At 39.2% G+C, this 22,884-nt stretch overlaps 1 protein-coding gene across 2 annotated transcripts in view; it reads left to right on the top strand.

The window, feature by feature from the left end:
• Positions 1-22,884, top strand: part of LOC134220457 (uncharacterized) — a 75,826-nt gene that overhangs the window by 36,357 nt on the left and 16,585 nt on the right. Inside the window, exons 2-4 of one of the 2 annotated variants that reach the window (XM_062699514.1) lie at positions 8,226-8,626; positions 8,697-8,952; positions 9,262-9,333. In XM_062699514.1, the coding sequence (XP_062555498.1) occupies positions 8,422-8,626; positions 8,697-8,952; positions 9,262-9,333 (533 nt within the window). In that variant the 5' untranslated portion in view covers positions 8,226-8,421. The remainder of the gene's footprint in view (positions 1-8,225; positions 8,627-8,696; positions 8,953-9,261; positions 9,334-22,884) is intronic. The other variant, XM_062699515.1, reaches the window with a different exon arrangement.

Below are 22,884 nucleotides of genomic sequence, written 5' to 3'. Positions count from 1 at the left end.
CTAAATGATTTGCTCATCATTACGCGATTGTTCTGCGTGCTGGTCGACATCGTAACACGTTCGGTCCATATATCAATGATCTATGGAATATTTACATTAAACAGTGAATGTATCGCATCGATAAAAAAAATCGTGCTGATGAGTCATATCTTCAGTAAGGTAAAGTTCAAGTCACCTATAATAATAACAGGGTGCCATTTTTATTTTCTTACAGCGTTTCTAGTGGCCTGTTTTCACAACAAAATGTTTTGGGAAACTTTCTTCCTTCAGTGATAATTTTTTTGTTATGTTCGATAATACCAACAATGAAAATTCGGTAAAGGTTTGATGTGGCCATAGCCACATGGTAATTTTTGCCTTTCTCGTACAAAATAGTTGTACCACAGACAAACAGACGTAACTGCTAGAACAATTTCCTGACAAAATCATCGCTTAGTTTATCGGCTCTTGCGTGCATGAAATCAAGTACAACAATGTCAACAGAAGGTGCTAGTGTGAAATGTCAAGAAGGTATACGATGCGAGCGCCTCTATATGTGGAGCTCGCAATCAATTGGATTTAAAATGGCCCTTGAAATCATGGTCGATGGAAATTGTTTCAGTGTTACGTCTGTTTGTCTGTGGTTGTATCTCTCATTCACATTGATCGGCCACCAGCTGATTACGCGCCTTTGAATATCGCCCATCACTATGAAGGCTCTTCCCAGCTCGTGTTTGTTGCCGCAGCTCTGGTAGATGGTATGATTACCTCTAAACGTTCGCACCATTGATCCCTTTCAACAAACCTCCTGCAACGCTACGATGCCGAATTCACAGTCCTTGAGCACATCGCCGAGTATTCACATGCTCCCGATGAAAGTGAGAGATTTGCAGTTCCACGAACCGAGTTTCCAATCGTTAGTCCCTTTTCGTCGCAGTGGTCTCCGCCGATTGTTCCGGTTCGTACTATCTTGCTACTTATTCGTTGCGTAAGTTTTTTAAAGCCTATCTTGCAGAGCCTGACATGACACCAAAGCCCCTAAATTTCCGGAGATTCATTCCTCCTTATTTCCGGTGGGCCATGGTGCACAGTTTCACTTAGAGTCCCTCGCTGGCACTCGGACGATGATCAGCCGCCTCTAATATGGAGAACAGACGCTCAGTAAGATTTGCACCTTCGGAAAGGAGCAAACCCCACTTCTTTGTCAGCATACGACCATAGTTCCCACCGGGGCTGGTTACGCAATCTTCCCTAAGGTTGCTCGTATCCCGGCTAGAGCCACGAGGAGGTAGGAATAGGAATTGCTGGGTAAGAGGCTAAGGACCGCGAGATGGTCTGGAGATGGATAGACACGATATGTCTATTTTATTCCTTCAGGTACGCGAAGTACTAATGGTACGTTTTACCCAGCATTTGATTAGCAACTTCATTAATATGGTGTGTAATTTACTTTGAGGGGCCCTCCTTAGCCGTGCGGTAAGACGCGCGGCTACAAAGCAAGACCATGCTGAGGGTGGCTGGGTTCGATTCCCGGTGCCGGTCTAGGTAATTTTCGGATTGGAAATTGTCTCGACTTCCCTGGGCATAAAAGTATCATCGTTGTTAGCCTCATGATATACGAATGCAAAAATGGTAACCTGGCTTAGAAACCTCGCAGTTAATAACTGTGGAAGTGCTCAATGAACACTAAGCTGCGAGGCGGCTCTATCCCAGTGTGGGGATGTAATGCCAATAAGAAGAAGAAGAAGAAGAAGAAGAATTTACTTTGAGAGCGAAATATGTTTTTAAACAGAAGTTTTATGGGATATGGTGAGAAGATATGATTCAAACATATAATTGATACCACAAAATTAGTTATCATCAAATTTGAAAAATAAGAAAATGAATTCAAAATATTTTAGTATATTATTTTCCCGGAAAATTCGGGAAACTAATGTGTACATCCCGGGAATCGGGAAATCATTTCCCGGATTGGAAGCCCTGGCTAAAGGGTCTTCCTTAGCCGTGCGATAAGATGCTCGGCTCCAAAGCTTAGAGACCCCGCAGTTAATAACTGTGGAAGTGCTGATCAAACTTTACGGGCGGCAATGTCCCAGTGGGCGATGTGATGCCAATAAGAAAAAAGAAGAAGAAAAAGTTATATTTGAACTCTTGATACCCGAGACTTATTGAAAATACATACACATATAATTTACTAAAAAAGAAATAAGTCAATTAGCGTTTCTACTCAGTCAAGAGATGTTTTTGTTTATTTTCAACCGCATCTACTCAATGTCCAATTTATGGGAGCCATCAACATACCTACATATAAGGGAATCGAATGGAACGACCCTTTCACTTTCAATTTCACTGCAACTTCTAGTGGTAAGATGTGCGTAATATCGTAGTGTAGTGTTGTTACACATAGAGTATCCGAAAACTAAAGTGCTATACTGCCCATAAATTCATAACAGTCCCATGACGATAGGAAATCAAGCAAACATGGGACTGTTATGAATTTATGGGCAGTATAATAGCTTTTTTGATTTTCAATGACGTTCATCTTAACGTTGACAAACTATCAACTAAGAAGAATTTCTGTATCCGACTTTCCTTATTTTTGCAAATAATGATCTCAAACCCCAATTTTATTCACGACAATTCATCGCAGCTCTCGTTAGTATCCAAATCAAACTACGAAACTGTCGCACATATCCATTTGGAGTGCATCTAATAAATATCCCGCTCGCTGAAAAAAATAATCCCGTTAATGAATGCAAACTATCCGCTAACTAATACTAATTCGAGCTGAGGAAAGAATGCGATAATCGTTTCTGACGAGTAGCAACATTACTCGTTTGGACTTTGGCTGAATCCGACCGACGCAACGATACGCTTAATATGTGAAGGGTTCTCTCTGCAACAACACCCCATCGCAGGGATTCGGCTGTTTTTTTTAATATTTGAGGCGCTGCTAGCAAAAGCGGTATGAGCAATTCTCTGTGAAATCGAAGGTCGATTTATATTTGTATTTTTTGATTTCCCTGAAATTTTGAATATACATCCTTTATGGCCAGAAAACATTATCTGCATCATTGGTTTGCCATTTTAACTCTGGTGTAACTTTTGACAAGGGCCTAAGCAAAAACACCTTGAACACTTTCAAAAAAATATAACTTGAAAACGGCTTGTCCGATCATTCTGGTGTCTTCGGCAAAGTTTTAGGTAATCAATGGGGCTATGTGAAAAAATATACAATGTGAAAAAATTCAACATTGAAAATAAAACTTAAAAATCGATTTTCTCAAAAACGAATTTTTCAATATTTTTTATTTTATGATATGTTGGAGCAGATAATATATGTATTATTTTGCACTATGGGTCATGATGGAGAAATGATGGACAAAAAAGTTATAGTTTTTTTTAATAAGTTGGTTTTGTTAAGAAAATTGTATTGAGCTTTTTAGTGGAATGTCTTCACTTGTCATAAGACGAGTTTGTACAATCCCATTTAATTCCACCACTTAATTGTACCTTGACAGATACGTATTTCGACCTCAACAGTAAGGTCGTCTTCAGTGTCTCGTACTTGACTCGACTTGACTCGAAGTCGAGTCAAGTACGAGACACTGAAGACGACCTTACTGTTGAGGTCTAAATACGTATCTGTCAAGGTACAATTAAGTGGTGGAATTAAATGGGATTGTACAAACTCGTCTTATGACAAGTTAGTTTTGGTTGAAATATTATTTTTATTTTACGAAAGTACGTTAAATTTCCAATGGAAAGGTATACGTCAATTTTTTTTCCAAGTGCAGCCGTTTCTGAAATACAACGGTTTGAAGATAAAAAACATATATTTCCAGTCTTTTTCGAATGTTTTTCGACTATATGTGCAATATTGAATAAAAGCCTGCCGCTGTAACATATGTCAAACATTAGTATGGTCGAAAGATTCTTTCCCAAAATAGTTGACCCTGAGGTTGTATTTCGTAGAATAAATTATTTGATATTGTATCCCACAACCCTTCTTCTTCTTCTTATTGGCATTACATCCCCACACTGGGACAGAGCCGCCTCGCAGCTTAATGTTCATTAAGCACTTCCACAGTTATTAACTGCGAGGTTTTTAAGCCATTACCATAAGCCAGGTTACCATTTTTGCATTCGTATATCATGAGGCTAGCACGATGATACTTTTATGCCCAGGGAAGTCGAGACAATTTCCAATTCGAAAATTGCCTAGACCGGCACCGGGGATCGAACCCAACCACCCTCAGCATAGTCTTACCGCACGGCTAAGGAGGGCCCCTTTGCATGAAAATGACCCTATACCAGGAAAATGACCAACCAATGCCCCAATACTAGCATATTGGACAATAAATATCGAAGATTTCAGTAACATTTGATTCTATGTTAAATACATTTGAAAGACATTCGAAAAATACTGGAAATTAAAAAAAAATCGGTTCGTTTTATCTTCAAACCGTTGTATCTCAGAAACGGCTGCACGTAGAAAAAAATTGACGTATACCTTTTCCATTGGAAATTTAACGTACATAATATTTCAACCATTTTTGAGAAACCAACCTATTTAAAAAAAAAACTATAACTTTTTTGTCCATCATTCGTTTTTTGAGACAATCGATTTTTAAGTTTTATTTTCAATATTTGAATATTTTTTTTCACAGTGTATATTTTTTCACATAGTGCCTTTGATTCCTTGAAACTTTGCCATAGAAACCAGAATAATCGGACAAGCCGTTTTCAAGTTATATTTTTTTGAAAGTGTTCAAGGTGTTTTTGCTTAGGCCCTTGTCAAAAGTTACACCAGAGTTAAAATGGCAAACCAATGATGCAGATAATGTTTTTTGACCTTAAAGGATGTATATTCGAAATTTCAGGGTAATCAAAAAATACAAAAAAAAATCGTGATTTCACAGAGATTTGCTTGTATATTAACCATTGAGTGTTTTCATAACGTGAGATCTACAACAAACGGGGGGTCCCGTAGCGTAGTTGGCTACACGTTCGCCTCATAAGCGAATGGTCATGGGTTCGATTCCCAGCCCCTCCACCAAACCCTTGCCAGTCGCCAGAAGCGCAGTCCGTACGGTGGCGTTTTGGGGACTGGGGTGGCGTTCTGGGGTTTGTTTTCAAAATTACCTGTTAACCATCAATAAATTGAGTAAATTAGAATGTACAGTCAGTGATGAACTTAATTTTAAAATTAAAAAAACACTTAAATAAAGATAAAAAAAAAGACTGTACAGTTTTTGTACAGATTTATCAAATTAAAGTCCATTTTTCGTCATTGCAAAAAATAGCGTGTGCAACTCGTTTTTTCAGCACTCGTAGTATTTATCCAACTCGGAAAGCCTCGTTGGATAAACGTACAACTCGTGCTGAAAAAATCATCTTTTTGCAACTTGTTGCACAAACTACTATTTCGGTTTCATATTACAGATGAATATACTATTTGCCATCAATAAAAAAATCTAAATTATGATGAACGTATTTGACTTGAAATTATTTTCATGAAATGATGTTGAATTTTATCTAACGAAACATACGATCCATTGTTTTTTTTTTTGATTATTATACGAGAAAATGTTTGTACGATTGGTACGAATGCTGATAAAATTGAATATACGGTGGAATATGATGTTCGCTTAATTCATACACTAATTGAATAATTTATTTTACAAATTATTACTTGTATTACTTGTCAAAATTTTGTGTTGTACATGTATTTCAAATTTTCCGGAGGAAAAAGCGCCAGCAGGAAGATCGAGACCGTGAAGAGACGGAGGAACTGTACCGCGCTAATAACGCACGAAAGTTCTATGAGAAGTTGAACCGTTCACGTAAGGGCCACGTGCCACAGCCCGATATGTGTAAGGACATAAACGGGAACCTTCTTACAAACGAGCGTGAGGTGATCCAAAGGTGGCGGCAGCACTACGGTGGCGGTATGGTAATGAACCTAGGAGCACGCGCGCAGGACATGCGACTTCCAGCTCCGAATCTCCAGGAAATCCAGGAGGAGATCGGCCGGCTGAAAAACAACAAAGCCCCTGGAGTTGACCAACTACCAGGAGAGCTTTTTAAACACGGTGGTGGGGCACTGGCTAGAGCGCTGCACTGGGTGATTATCAAGGTTTGGGAGGATGAGGTTCTACCGCAGGAGTGGATGGAAGGTGTCGTGTGTCCCATCTACAAAAAGGGCGATAAGCTGGATTGTAGCAACTACCGCGCAATCACATTGCTGAACGCCGCCTACAAGGTACTCTCCCAAATTTTATGTAGCCGAATAACACCAATTACAAGAGTGTTCATTAGACTGGCCCAGATTAGTATGGGGAGAAAAAAATGTTGTCGAATTCCACGGGGCACCCCCCAGGATTGTGTCTTTGGGTGAGAAAATCAGTTTTCGGGTGATTTATTAGGAGCTGATTTGCGTATTTTTGGATTTTTTGATCGAATCGCATCAGCTGAAACCTATATAAAAGTTCATTTAATCATCATACAATGTTCTGTGAAATTGTTCTGTAGCATACCAACTGCCGTTTTTGCAATTCTGAGGTCAATCGAGCAATCAGAACCAATTTCCAGATCGAATGAGTGACGGAGGTGTATTTTCTCATACATTTTGGCTGAAATCCCCATACAAACTTCAAATCAAATGCGCCAGCTTATGCAACAAGCGATTGAGCTGAAATTTTCAGAGATTGATTTTCTCATCCAAAAACACAATCCTGGGGGGTGCCCCGTGGAATTACACAAATTTTTGTTTCCTGGGCCAGTATAGTGTTCATGGGGCAGTACCAGGCAAAATTTATGGGTGAATGCTCTACCACAGACCAGGTGTTCGCGCCATACGTCAGGTATTGCAGAAATTCCGCGAATACAACGTGCCCACACATCATCTATTTATCGACTTCAAAGCCGCATATGATACAATCGATCGGGACCAGCTATGGCAGCTAATGCACGAAAACGGATTTCCGGATAAACTGATACGGTTGATCAAGGCGACGATGAATCGGGTGATGTGCGTAGTTCGAGTTTCAGGGGCATTCTCGAGTCCCTTCGAAACGCGTAGAGGGTTACGGCAAGGTGATGGTCTTTCGTGTCTGCTATTCAACATCGCTTTGGAGGGAGTAATACGAAGGGCAAGGATTGACACGAGTGGTACGATTTTCACGAAGTCCGTCCAGTTATTTGGTTTCGCCGACGACATTGATATCATGGCACGTAACTTTGAGAGGATGGAGGAAGCCTACATCAGACTGAAAAGCGAAGCTAAACGGATTGGACTAGTCATCAACACGTCGAAGACGAAGTACATGATAGGAAGAGAGGTCTCATGGTCTCAAGAGAGGTCAATGTAAGCCACCCACCACGAGTTTCTATCGGTGGTGACGAAATCGAGGTGGTTGAAGAATTCGTGTACTTGGGCTCACTGGTGACCGCCGATAATGATACCAGCAGAGAAATTCGGAGACGCATTGTGGCTGGAAATCGTACGTACTTTGGACTCCGCAAGACGCTCCGATCGAATAGAGTTCGCCGCCGTACCAAACTTGCAATCTACAAAACGCTCATTGGACCGGTGTAGTCCTCTACGGACACGAGACCTGGACGATGCTCGTGGAGGACCAACGCGCACTTGGAGTTTTCGAAAGGAAAGTGCTGCGTACCATCTATGGTGGGGTGCAGATGGTGGACGGTACGTGGAGGAGGCGAATGAACCACGAGCTGCAGCAGCTGCTGGGAGAACCATCCATCGTTCACACCGCGAAAATCGGAAGACTGCGGTGGGCCGGGCACGTAGCCAGAATGTCGGACAGTAATCCGGTGAAAATGGTTCTCGACAACGACCCGACGGGAACAAGAAGGCGAGGTGCACAGCGGGCAAGGTGGATCGATCAGGTGGAGGACGACTTGCGGACCCTCCGCAGACTGCGTGGTTGGCGAAGTGCAGCCATGGACCGAGCTGAATGGAGAAGACTTTTATGTGCAGCACAGGCCACTCCGGCCTTAGTCTGATAATAAATAAATAAATGTATTTCAAATGATATACGGTTATCATTGATATGACGAATTCATAATTTTATTTTGACAGAATTGATCGAATCTCCCTATATTTACATAGTGTTTTAAAACTGTGTCCTAACTCCTAACATTGTTTCCCATGCTTTCTAGCTTTCTACCTTAAATCCAACTTAAAATACATCCTAACTTTTATTTATCTCTTTCTACAGCATCCTTTGGCCACTGAAATCGGAAAACGTATCGCAAATAGACATGGAGGAATGCATTGGGCAGCTGTAGACCTTAAGATGATAGAAGTAATTTAGTAAAGCGCGCGCGAGAGAAAGAATCGATTCCGTACCCAAAGTTAGTTCCATTACGACAATGATGTGATGCGAACACCCGTTAGCCAATCAGATCGTAACGATGGAGACTGGTGATACGGCAACCCTGCCCCTGGGTACCGCGGCACCTGCCCTTGTACGTCCAAACACATTGCTGCCGCCCGAGAAAGAACCGGTACATTTCCAAATAAATCTCATTGGAGCGCCACCCGAAGTAGAACAGTTGATCGAGCATATCAAGGCCGTTGCCGAGCAGTTTCTGTACCACTGGAAAACTTTCCCTATCAGTGAGCCATCATCGATACAATAATGCTTTTACCCAAATGGATTAATTGTGGTGATTTTTTCTTCACATAGATTTGCCCACTCCACTCTCAACCAGTCCAGGAGGTGGTGTCGGCAATGGCGGAGGAGAAGGCGGGGGAACGGTGGGCAGGATAGGCGTTGCTAGCAACAACAATACAAACAGCACCAATCGGAAGTTACGCCCGATCAATCTGCGTGATCTTTTCATTGCACCGCCGTTCGACGAGCTGGATGCAGTCGCGGCAGATGGCACGGGCGAGCCGCGACTACTCAACAACACTCAACTGCGCTCGTTGCGTGAAAGAGGGTAAGTTTTTTCGATAGCTTTATGATGCGTTTCATTCAAAATCCCTCAGTTACGTTAATTGTTTGGTTCATTAGACCCGTTGAGTCAATTGGTACGGGTTTAGCACTTTTTTATGTTTTTTTTGTAAATATCACATTACTGAAAGAACGGATATTACTTTCTTACTTGGATTAGCATCTTTTTTTTGTTTAATTTAGTCTATTCTCTGTTTTTGTTATTTTACGATATGTTGCATAACAAATTTACACAATTTCTTTCTCAAATATAACACACTTTTTATACCAATTTTATGTAAATATTTCTGTAAAGCTTACAAAAGGACAAATTTGGCAAACCGAAGAAATTAAATTTGGAACAATTGGAATCGATACAGTTGACAGGGTAAATGATTCAGATTAGCATTAGGTTTTGGTTTTCGCTCTTATCGTTTGGAGTTTTATATTCTGAATTTACTATTCAAACTTGATACTTACATACCAATCTATTTGGAGGACAATACAAAAGATTCCAATAAACCATTTTTAAATGCAATTTTGATTTACATTATTTTTGTAAATATTATTCATTTGAGCATGGATTTATGTTTGTTGTTCAGGCGAACCATATGCAGTGCATATCCAGTATTTAATAGTTGTCAAGTGTTGGATTGTGTACAAATTGTAACTCGAAGTTAAATTTGGCTTTGGCCTTATATCGCCTTATTTTTTTTCATTCAGAGCACTCCATAGTTTGTGGTCAATTGATACACTTGAATAACATACATATTCTTTACTCAGAACCTCCGGAAGCAATTGTCTCGGAATATACCGTCCATAGAAGCATAGTTGTCCCATATTATACTAATTTGCTACCTATTTGTGATATTTATTCTTTTATGAGCAATACGTAAGATAGGGTAAAATGCCCAATAGTGGACCCCCTAGTAGCGAAATTTTGCTCTTCTTGGCATAAGGAGTGGAAATTTTTAAAATATTAATTCTGCGTGATATCTAATATCAAGCTTTGCATCTCCTCTTCACGATACGTACATGAAACACGCAAATACTCAACGTTGTTCGTTGAAATTAACATTTTAAAGTCTGGCTGAATTCGCCCTATAGTAGACCCCCTGGGGGTCCATAATAGGAAATTGCTTCCCTATAGTCGACACTTCATTTGATTTTTATGTTCCGTTTCGGGACGTTCTTCTTCCCTATTATGGACCCCCCAAAATATTCCTATAATGGACACTCTCGTGTTTATTTTTTATAGAATTGTAAAAAATAATCTAGTTTTACTTTCCATAGCATTTTCCATGCATGTAATCAAATCATAGAACTGTAAGGTAGGTTCTCCCGATGGAATTTCATAGCAAAATGTTTACATTATGCTGTAATAATGCAAAAATGGCTGGAGGGTCCATTATTGGTTGGGGGTCCACTATTGGGCACTTTACCCTATGTAATAAAAATAGTATTTAATGATTGTTGTACATATTTCAAAATGGATCATTATGATCCATCGATGGATTATTATGATCCATTTATGCGGTAGTGCAAACGATGGGGAGTAGTATATAAAGATTCGGTGTGCTGTTAAAATGTTAAGGTGAGCGGAGACATGAGAAAACAATAAAATTTGATCCCGCCTTATCAGAGCAATTTTTAAACTCTATTGCATTGTAAATCATGTGTACCGCCATCGGGGGTCACAATGGGTCTGGGGGTGAAATGGGTCATCGCTCTCACCGGCAGTTTGGAGGTCGTAGAGCAAAATCGTTCAAAAAGGTCTTATATTTTGCTTTTCTTGCCCTCAGATGTATTCAATCTATTCTACAAGCATTCTAAGTAGTTTAAACAGTGACCCATTTTCACCCCCATTTTACCCATTGTCACCCCCGACGACGGTATCCAAATTCTCGGCGTATTTTTCTGCGTGTTGACAACGCTACGTGAGCTGAAATTACTAAACTATACGTATTATGTTCGTAATATAATACGTATAGTTTAGTAATTTCAGCTCACGTACCGTTGTCAACACGCAGAAAAATACGCCGAGAATTTGGATACCGTCGTCGGGGGTGACAATGGGTAAAATGGGGGTGAGAATGGGTCACTGTTTAAACTACTTAGAATGCTTGTAGAATAGATTGAATACATCTGAAAGCAAGAAAAAGCAAAAAACGGTGCATCGGTGAAAAGAATAAATATTAGCGACGATGGACAAGCTGTGGAGTCACCTACACTAGATGAGGTTAAAAAAGCTGTTAAAGAGCTGGAAAACAATAAGGCTGCGGGGAGGACCAGCTCCCGGCTGAACTTCTCAAACATGGCAGTGAGCAGCTATATGAAGTTCTGCACCATATTATGTCGAAAATATGGGAAGACGAGGAAATGCCTGCTAGCTGGTTGGACGGCCTCATTTGCCCTCTCTTTAAGAAAGGGCACAGACTGGAGTGCGCCAATTACCGAAGAATAACCCTCCTTAATTCGGCGTACAAAATTATGTCCCGTATTCTGTTCAACAGATTGAGACCGCTTGAAGAGTCCTTCGTCGGCGAATACCAAGCAGGTTTTCGTGAGGGCCGATCAACTACGGATCAAATGTTTACCCTGAGACAAATCCTTGATAAATTCCGGGAGTACAAATTGCAGACACATTATCTGTTTATTGATTTCAAGGCGGCGTACGATTCAGTGAAACGGAATGAATTATGGCAAATTATGCTTGAGCATGGTTCTCCGGCGAAACTGATACGGCTGATTCGTATAACGTTGGACGGATCGAAATCAAGTGTAAGGGTTGCGGATGAAGTATCGACGTCATTTGTTACCTTAGATGGATTAAAGCAGGGTGATGCACTCTCGAACCTACTGTTCAATATAGCGCTCGAGGGAGCGATTAGGAGAGCTGGTGTGCAAAGAAGCGGTACCATTATCACAAAATCGCATATGCTCCTGGGATTTGCGGACGATATCGATATTATCGGAATTGATCGTGCCGTGGAAGAGGCTTTTGTGCCTTTTAAGAGGGAGACAGCGAGGATTGGTTTCACGATCAATACTAGCAAAACGAAGTACGTGGTCGCTGGCACTCAACGTGGGTTCATTAGACGATCCCCACCAGTGCGTAAATAAAGCCAAAATAGCAACCTCTATCATGACGCGAACTCGCACCGGTCGTTGGTAAACGGGTTTGGGAAATGTAAACGCAACCTTCGGTGAATAGCGAGTTGGCAAATTTGGCGACCCGCTCCAACCGTTGCCAAACCATCACACGGAAATAAAGAGTAACGCATAAATAAAAAATGTGCCGCCTTCTGAATTTTTTTTCGGTTATTCATCATCAAAACCATTGTGATGGAGGTCAGTTTAGTTTGGATTTCAACTGATTGGCGGCGCTAGTGCATATGAAATAACCTGATAGGTTAGATATCTCGAAATCTGGATTTTTTAGAATATTGGCGTCTTCTACAAATTTGTTCGGGAGGTCAAAACCATCATGACGAAAAGAAGTTTAATTTGAAATACAACCGCTTGGCGGCGCTAGTGAATTGGAAATAACCTAAAAGGTTAGATATTTCGATAGTTGAAATCTTAAGAATATTGCCGTCTTCTACAAAGTTGTTCGGATGATTAAAACCATCATGACGAAAGCAAGTTTAGTTAATAATACAACCGCTTGGCGGCGCTAGTATATTGGAAATAGCCTGATAGGTCAGGTATCTCAAAATATATAATTAATAGAATATTGCCGCCTTCTACAAAGTTGTTCGGGTGGTCAAAACCATTATGACCAACGCAGGTTTAGATTAAGATATAACCGCTTGGTGGCGCTAGTGTATAAGAAATAACCTGCTAGGTTAGACATTTTTAGAATATTGAAATTTTTAGAATATTGCCGTATTCCACAAAGTTGTTCGGGTGGTGAAAACCGTCATGATGCAAGCAAGTTTAGTTTTAAACACAATCGCTTAGCGGCGCTAGTGTATAAGAAATAAACTGATAGAGTAAATATCTCAAAATCTGGAATTTTCAGAATATTGCCGTATTCTACAAAGTAACTTGCCATAAGCGAGGCCATAAGACGAGTTCGTGCAATTCCATTTAATTCCACCACTTGGTTGTACCTTTGACAGATACTTATCTCGACTTCTACAGTAAGGCCATCTTCAGTGTCTCGTACTTGACTCGATTCGACTAAACTCGAGCGCCAACGAGTATTGCGGTTTCAAACTAAACTTCTGATTTTGACTACCCTTTTAAATCTTACATAATAACCAACCTAACAGATAATTCGGATAACTTTGTAGAAGACGGCCACTTTCTAACTCTAACGGATTTAGAAATATTTAACCTAACAGGTTATTTCTCATACACTGAAAATATTCTACACGCTCATAAAATGTTTTCTTCCATGTGAATCGAACGTGTTTTATCAACCGACATTTCCACTAGCATTCCACGTTAAAGTCACAAAAAATGAAAATGTATTAATACCAGTGGTAAATACTAGTCATTATAACGTGTTTTGGACATCATTCAACGTAGCATGTATTGTGGTGAAAATAAATAACATGACGTCGCCAAGAAGTGTCTGTTTGCCGTCAGGATATAAAATTAAAAACTTCATTAAAGCACGAAGTTGAAAAATGTAATATGTATTTCTAAATAATTATGAGTTTACAAAGCTTCAATTAAAAATACACAGGTAAGGTAAAATGCGTTTAATCTAAAGTTCATGACACAGAGTAATTGTATTTGCAGATTAATTTGAACTCCATATTCGGAATAAATGCTTCGCGCAGGGTTTCGAGGATAAAAGAAGAGTACCCCCAAATCGTCATCGCCTAAATGGAGTGATTTCTCTATTTTACTTCTTTCCGGCACCAAATCGAAACAAATTGCCAAATTTTCGGCTACCCAGAGTCAAATAAACCCAGGGAAATGCGTTGCATTAGAAGAAAATACATATATGATTGTATAAAATCTTGATAAAACGTGTAAAAAACATTCGTTCTTGTCAATAAATGATTATGTTTATTGAGTCAACAGTTTGGAAGTGTTTTATTAGTATAATCGAATTACTATATACTTTTTTTAAACGATGAAAAATACACGAGAAGCATTCTGCCATTTTATGCAAAAGCATTGCATACATATTTAACGTGTTTTTCCCTTTCTTTCTTCATTGATTTCTATAACATTGGACGTTAAATTTTTTGACGTTGGGGACTGGATTTACACGTTATTTCAGTATGCTTGCCATGTAGTGAAAATTCACGTGTGAAAACAGTAGCATGATCGTGTAGATTGTTTTCAGTGTACACTAGCGCCGCTATGCGTATTTAATTCCAAACTAAACTAGTCTCCATCATAAATGTTATGGCTACCGGAACAACTTTGTAGAAGACAAAATCTTTCTAAGTCTTATAGATCTCGAGATATCCACCTCACTAAATTATTGCATATAAGCTAGCGCCACCTAGCAGATGTGTATCTAGCTAATCTGATAATCACAAAATGCATTACGCACATATTTATACTACAAAAGTTGGAGCGCGTTCTGAAAGATTTGAAAATAAATAATATTTTTTTCCTGATTTTATTTATTTCCGTGTTTGCCTCAATAGCAACCGGATATTCACCACCGGTGCGAAGCATGATTGCGCTTCAACAACCTTGATAGAAACAACCGGTGCGAGAACAAGTCCATAAATAAAATATGAACGCATTTCGTTCCTATACTAGACACTCATTTGGATACTCATCGGTGGGGATCGTCTTAGTGGTGGTGGTAGCGAAATGGTGCTGGATGGTGAAAAATTTGAAGTGGTAGAAGAATTTGTGTATCTTGGAACATTAGTGACGTGCGATAATGATGTTACCCGCGAGGTGAAAAGGCGTATTGCAGCTGCAAATAGGGCTTATTACGGACTTCGTAACCAGCTTAAGTCCCGTAGTCTGCAAACGAAAACAAAACTCGCGCTGTATACTACTCTGATTCTTCCGGTGGCTTTATACGGCCATGAGACATGGACGTTAAAGGAGGCTGATCGGAGAGCTCTCGGAGTGTTTGAGCGTAAGGTGCTGCGGACAATACTCGGCGGTAAACAGGAGAACGGTATCTGGCGGCGTCGCATGAATCACGAATTGTACCAGGTGTATAAAGGGCTGGATATTATTAAGCTTATACAACACGGCAGACTACGGTGGGCTGATCACGTTGTTCGTATGCCGGAAGAACATCAAGCGAAGATAATATTTAGTAGAGAACCCGGAAGAGGCCGCAGGCTTCGTGGAAGGCCGCGAACACGATGGCTTCTTGCAGTTGAAGAGGACCTGAGGGCGCTCAATGTTCAGGGCGACTGGAAGCGATTGGCCCAGGATCGAGTCCAGTGGAGAAGGATACTTCATTCGTCGTAGGTTCATCGAAGAGCTGTAGTCCATCAAGTATCAAGTAAGTAGGGGAACGGTTCGCCACTTCATCTCATAGCTCCTATTTCCATCCCATCAAAAACAAAGCAATGGAAAGGAATTGGGTTTGTTTATCATTTTTGTGATTTTTTTCAGCAGTGAGCACGCATGTTGACAAAAAGAAGCGTCGAATTTGGTGCCGTATTTCTTTGTTTAGCGATGAGATGGATATATGTACAGTGAGATGGAGATCGGAACAGTTCCCCTACGTATTATGTTCGTAAAACAGAGTTTCTTTGGAAACACCATCCGCGAAAACAAAAAAAAAAGTTGGCGGCGCATTTGACGCATTCCGCGCCAAATCGTATTCGGCGCTGGCAGCACCTTTCAGATTTCAATGAAATTTTCTGGACATGTAGACTTTGTCACGAAAAGATACATCACATAGTTTTTAAAATTGAATTGTATAGAAATATTATACAAAATCCAAATGGAATCATAAATAGATTTTTTTTTACAAATTTAAAGTCGATCTGCAAAAAAACATCCTTCTTAATTTGCACAAAATATTGTCTCACGATAGATAATTATGTTCCCTAACAATCGTTCATACATCGCAACATGGGCACATTTGAGAACAGAAAAAAGTTTTTTTTCTAACAAAAACTCTTTCTTATCCGAAATGATTTTTTTCAGTGTCTTCATCCAAAACTAAATCAGCGAAGTCATAATCATCTCAGAATCCAAAAAAACTCAATTTGTTATTAAGTTTTGCCTAATTTAGCAACTGAACATACTTTTGTTAATCAAGAATAACAATTGAAAAGGGTTTATATCTTGAAAATATTTTATTATTTCTTTCCTTTTCATACACTAATAAAAAACCACACATTTTTATTGGCAAAAATCTAAAGAAATTTACAAATAAATGTTATGTGTGCGTTAATAACCACCCACTATGGGAAAATCCACATAAAGGTTATTAGTTAATAAGGGTTATGTGTGATTTCACATATATGCTGCGAATTCACATAGCCATTATGTGGGAAATGCTATAGTCAAAATTTATGTGTGCCACACATAATGGATATGATTGGATTTTTGTCAGTGTAGTTCTGAAGAAAAATCAGGGATGAAAATGACATTTGACTTAAGGCTATTTTCATGTATTATAATCCGTATTTTGTCCGAGCAAGGTTTTGGTTCATCTTCTGAATTAGAATTCAATTTTGCCTCTACTTTGTCTCTAGGAAAAGGTAAACAACTGAAGAATTTTTGAGCTCAAGATAATTGTAATAGTGTTATATAGGGTTCATTCAAAAATAACGTACCGCTAAAATCGACAATTTACCACCACTCTTCACGTTCCGTTTTTTGTATGAAAGATTTCATTGTTTACATCATTTACATTATTCTGTTTCGGAAAGAGTCAAGTAGATGTCATTGCATATCATAATTAAGGTTCAAGCTTCGGAATTCTCACTCATACGAATAAAAACCTAGGATTAATCCCTGAGGAAGTATTCTCACACAACATTTTTATCCGGATAGAATGACGGGTGATAAGTTCGTGAGCGCCGGATCGCCGGATAATTTAACTGTGATCAACCAATTTTTCCTTCTCGTTGCTTGTCCAGATAAATTTCACAAGCATATTCACAAAAATTAAAGACCGCCTCGGGATTCGAACCCAAAACAATTTTGAAATGGTTAGAGCGCCCACTATAACCACGCCACCACATGAACTGAATGAAAGAAGAAAGAAAAACTACTGTATTGAACCTTCTACTTCTTGTGGCGCATCGTCAGATTCAATCAGTTTGGAGCGGCAAAGTAAGCAGCATTTATTTTTCGCGAAACATGGGAAAAGGAATAACAATTTTTCGCACCATCGCTTGTGCCGGAGTTTATCGCGCTGTAATTTATCCGGATAAAATGGATGGTGGAGCGATCTGTTGTCGCGTGAGTGAGTGAGAAATCCAAAGCCTGAAGGTTATACTTAGCTTTTGGGATGTAATGCATTCTAGTTCCTAAATTTATTGGTGGACACCTCTGAAGGTCATTAAGGCGGTGGAGGGGACATCACCCATGGGTGTCATGCGGCGGCTGGGCTCGGGGCTAAATTTATCAAAATGTTCATAATATGATTATTTGTATACTTCATTCATCATTTGTATTTACCATAATTTTCTCAAACCCCATTTGAAACATTTAACTAATTACTCTGGTCACAAATGGTTACTAACTCTATTTTGAGCGACATCCTGTTGAAGAAACCACAAGTTGGAGGCGGACATTTCAAAAGCTGAGTATAACCTTAATTATGATATGCAATGACATTCACTTAACTCTTTCTAAAACAGAATGATGTAAATTAGCACAATCAATAATTTATGTAACTATCCAATCTTAATTTTATTTCTCATGAAATATAATTCCATTTGATACCTACCAATGAATTAGAAAAAAACTGATACCTACCAATGAACACATTAAGGAAGGCTTCAAAAGCCAAGTTCGTGGATTAAAATAAAACGATTTAATCAAATTGATATGTATGTTCCGTTGATTTGTTTGGCGTCGCCCGGCGGACACCTGTTGTGGGCACTTATTTCTTTCAAAGGTTATTTCAATCCACGTATTCCCCCACATTATTTATGCATACACCTGTGTTTAAAATAATAGCAGCGAAGGCCGTTTTTCATGCAAAATGCCCTACTTCGACAAGCTGTAACTTTGTTCCCCGACGACAGATTGGGCTGAAATTTTGGCAGTGAACTACAAATATGTTGAAGTTTTCATTTGTTTAGTGTCATTTTTTTCTAACCCTTGTTAAAAAATTACACACTTGGTCAAATTGTTCAATGAATAGCATTTTTTGTTTTGGAGATATTGGGCAATTCAAATGTTATATTACACATTTTAATATTATTCCTATAATCTACGTAGGAGAACCCGGGCAGGAAGGTCACCTTAAGCATTTTGGACTATTACATAGTTGAAACACCACTAAATCAAACGTTTATCGTACGCAAAATGGAATGTAGATTGCTTTGCTATCAACAAAACGTCATCGATATTGATATAAATTATTTGATGTAAGTGGGCAAAATATGTAAAGTTATTTTGGTTGTTTTTCTTCATTGAAAAAAAAAGCGGGGCAAGAAGGCCACCCTTCAGAGACAAAAAGGACACATATCGAAATGAAACCGTGTAACCAATCTTCACCGGTCAGTTAGAACTCGGTTTGAACGGATGTTTGATTTTGTTCCTTACCGTCAAATGGTACGCCAAGCTCCTGATCGCAACAACAACATTTGATTTGACTGATGGACCAAAATCTTATAAGGAAACCTCGTCACATCTCGCAATGGGCAACACATTGGACGTTTCTCTCGGGGCACAGAGAGATCGTCAATCATTTTAATTTGTTGTAAACTGTTTATATTTGTATGTTTGTAAAATTTTTATTGTAACACAGTTGTGTTCAAGGTTATGTTCAATTCCAAGTGCGAATCAAATAGCACCTGACAGAGGTGTCCTCTTTGTCCCGGATCGTCAATAGTGCATTTAAATGCATATTTTAAATAAAAGGTGCCACTGCGAGTAGTGTAGAGTTTTGAATACTTGTAAATAATGTATACTTGGTTTTAACTACAAATAACCTAAAAGTATTATAAATTTTCCTTTGAAAATTCTTATTTTATGTGATGTCATTATTATAATTTTGTACCAGATCCAAAAGGCAATTATTGTATCAGTTGTTTTTAGCTTTATTCAGGGCTTTCAATGCAAAATTTGATGAATATTACATTATAAGACTGTGAAGAAGGTAAAGAAGTCATCAATTATGCTTATATTATTACATTTTTCAGAGAAATCAAAGGGTGTCCTTCTTGCACTGGTGTCCTTTTTGCCCCAGGTTCCCTTAGTGTCTCTCAGTACCTACATACATATTTCCAAAACAAAACCTGCTATTCTTTCGAACAATTTGACCTATAGTTTGTATTTTTTTCAACGAGTTGGTAAGAAAAAATGATACTTAAAATATGAAAACATATTCGTAGTTCACTGCCAAAATTTCAGCCCAATCGTTCATCGGGGAACCAAGTTCTTCTTCTTCTTCAATGGCTCTATATTTCAACTGGAACTTGGCCTGCTTTTCAACTTAGTATTAGTATTCCATTAGCATTTCCTCAGTTATTAATTGAAAGCTTTTCTATGCCAGCCATTGCTTGAGTATGTATCTTGTGTGACAAGTACAATGGATACATCATGCCTAGAGAGTCCAGAATGTTTCCAACCCGAAAAACATCATAGACCGGACCGAGAATCGAACTCGCCATCTCCGGATTGGCAATCCTACGCCTTTGCTCGCAAGGCTACTGGAGACCTCATCAAGTTACAGCTAGTCAAAGTAGGGTATTTTGTACGAAAACAGCCTCTGCTTCTATTATTCTGAACACAGGTGTAAGTGCTGACGATCCACGTCCACAATATTAAATATTATGAGCAGAACGGAGATAGGCATAACTTCTTGGAATCAACCACCGCCTAAAACATGCCGTATAAAATTATTACCATACATTTAAAATTAAACCATTTCCCGCCCACGACTTTTTTCAAAGATTTCAATAGGAAGGAATCTTTAAGAAAAATACTGTGTAGAACAAAAGTTATTTGGCATAGCTAAAAATAGTGGAAAATGTGGCACAACCTCACATAACCCTACTTCATTGAGCGCCGTTGCTGATGAAGCAAGTGTATAGGAGCCGGACAATACTAAATACTCATCCTACTTGGTTGGCATGTGTACAAAAATACATATGCGAGAGTTAGTTCCGAAAATGTATTGCGAGATTTCGGCTGGTGGCCCGGGTGCTGGGAAATTGGTTTCATCAGTACCCGCTAAGTTGCGGAGGACGACGGAGGTCCTTCGTAGCTTAGTAGGGAAAGCACCTGTCTAGCGTGGGATCGTGGGATCGAAGCTCACCGAAGGGGCGGTTACCCTCCAATACCTTTTCCGAACTAAATCTATCACATGTTGTGCATATGCATAATCGAGTTTCAGACATAGTCATTAATTTCCACTCCGGGTGGCTTATTACCCGGCATAAAGGCAATTAACTTTGAATGTACTGACATAAGAGAGGTCGAAATAACACTTTAGGGGGATAAATTCCACTATTTCCATCAAGGAAATTCTTTATAATTATTGCCAAGAATACTCACTTTGACTCGTTTGATGCATCGTTGATTTTTTTTTAACTTTTAACTAATGGAAAGATTTGTTGGCATCAGATATCCGATGTCATTTAAATCCACCGATTTCATTTTGGTCTATGAAAAGGCGTATTCCAATACTGAAAAGAAGGTTCATTTCTATCCAAAATCAGGGAAAGTAATGAAAGTTTTCCACCAAGGCGCCCGCAATGACCTGTGGATCTTTGGTCAGTGTGCGATTTACTTTTGTAGGACTTTTTACGGTTTGCGTAGCCAGCTAAAGTCTCGCAACTTACAGACACGAACAAAACTAGCTCTGTATTAAGGGAAGGTGTGGAGACCTGTTTTATCGAGATCCGAACTGGTTTTGTTCTAGCATATTTTTAGCATAGATCCTTTAGACAAATGATCGTTATGTGGTGAGTTACTTTTTGGATTGACAACCGTATTTATTCTACAGAACAGTTTGTGTGTTTTGACTTTCCAAAAGATTTCTCGTTTAACTTTTCAAAAGGACCTAAGAAACATTTTTTCATGAATTAATTTGAATACAGCAATCAACCCAACAAAAAAATTGAGCTGAATAAGCAAGTTTTTTAGCTGAAGAAGACTGAAGAATAGCTTTCATGTTGTTCTGTTGATTGCGCTATCCAAATTAATTCATAAACTTTTTTTACTTAAGTCCTTTTGAAAAGTTAAGCGAGATTTTATTAGTGGGCACGCAAAATTCAAACAACTTGTCGTAATAATGACCAACTGGTATCATTTTATCACAGCACAATGCTATAAACATATTAAATGAACTGCATATTGAAAAAATATTGTCAACATTCTATCGCAATTTTAGGTTATTTTAATTTTAAATTGTTGCCTCAATATGGGGACACTTTATCCCTCATTATTCACCCATACGAAAATTCGACTGAAAAAAATAAATAAAATTGTTCTCAGGCATCTAATTTTTCGTAGATTTAACAGATTTGATGAAGGGTTGGCTCGAAAAAATATTTATCGAGGAGATATCATAGAAAGGGGATTGAACCTTCACAAATTCTAAGATTGCATGCGCTGTCGAATTCCATAACTAAAATCGTTCATGAATACGCACAGGAAATCGAAAAATCTGCGTACATTGGAGGATTTTTTTTAAACTAATGAATGGTGCAGACGCATGAATCACGAGTTGTGTTAAGTGTGCATAAATTCAGACATCGGCAGGGCTGTAAAATACGTCAGATAACAGTGGCCTGGACATGTTGTGTGTATGCCGGAGAGACCATAAAAAGTGATGTTCAGCAGAAAACCAGGCGAAAACGACGTGGGCTCAGGGCACTATGGGGCGGCTCCATACAAAGTGGTGGCCAATAATATTTTTTTTGGTTTTTCTGTATTTTTTTTAAAGTATTCTAGTAAGATTAGCATAAGATTAATCATATTTATGTTCAATCAAAGTTAATTGCCTATTTCTGGGGATTAAACCACCCGACTTGGACGTTAATTTACAATGTTATGAAAATTCATGTGTGCATATGTACGTTATGTGGAAGATATTGATTTGGAAAATGTATTGGAGGTAACCACTTTCCCTTCGATGGGACTCGAACCAATGACCCTACAGTACGTAAGAGTGGTGCTTTAACCAACTAAGCTACGAAGGACCGCCGTCGGCCTTCGCAACCTAGCGGCTACTGAACGAGCTCAAGATTCCCAAATTGAACATTAGAGGAGCGTGAATATTTAGAATGTCTGGCGGCTATACACATTCTTTATCAGCAACTGTACTGATCAAGTGAGGTACTAATGTGGACGTGTACACATGTGGAAGTGTTGGCTTGAGAAATGGATTTGAGAGATTGGAGTGATTTGACTATGCATCCAATTTAGGAATATCAGGCTCGTTCAGTAGCCGCTAGGTTGCGAAGGCCGACGGAGGTCCTTCGTAGCTTAGTTGGTTAAAGCACCAGTCTAGCGTACTATAGGGGTCATGGGTTCGAGTCCCATCGAAGGGAAAGTGGTTACCTCCAATACATGTTCCAAATCAATATCTTCCACATAACGTACATATTCACATATGAGTTTTCATAACATTGTAAACATATTTATGTATTTTCATCGTATCCGGACTCCTCCTTTCGAGGGGGCCCTCCTTAGCTGTGCGGTAAGACGCGCGGCTACAAAGCAAGACCATGCTGAGGGTGGCTGGGTTCAATTCCCGGTGCCGGTCTAGGCAATTTTCAGCTTGGAAATTGTCTCGACTTCCCTGGGCATAAAAGTATGCAAAAATGGTAACTTGGCTTAGAAACCTCGCAGTTAA

The sequence above is a fragment of the Armigeres subalbatus genome, chromosome 3, assembly GCF_024139115.2.
Source record: "Armigeres subalbatus isolate Guangzhou_Male chromosome 3, GZ_Asu_2, whole genome shotgun sequence".
Taxonomy (NCBI): Eukaryota; Metazoa; Arthropoda; class Insecta; order Diptera; family Culicidae; genus Armigeres; species Armigeres subalbatus.
This window is presented reverse-complemented; position numbering and strand designations above follow the sequence as displayed.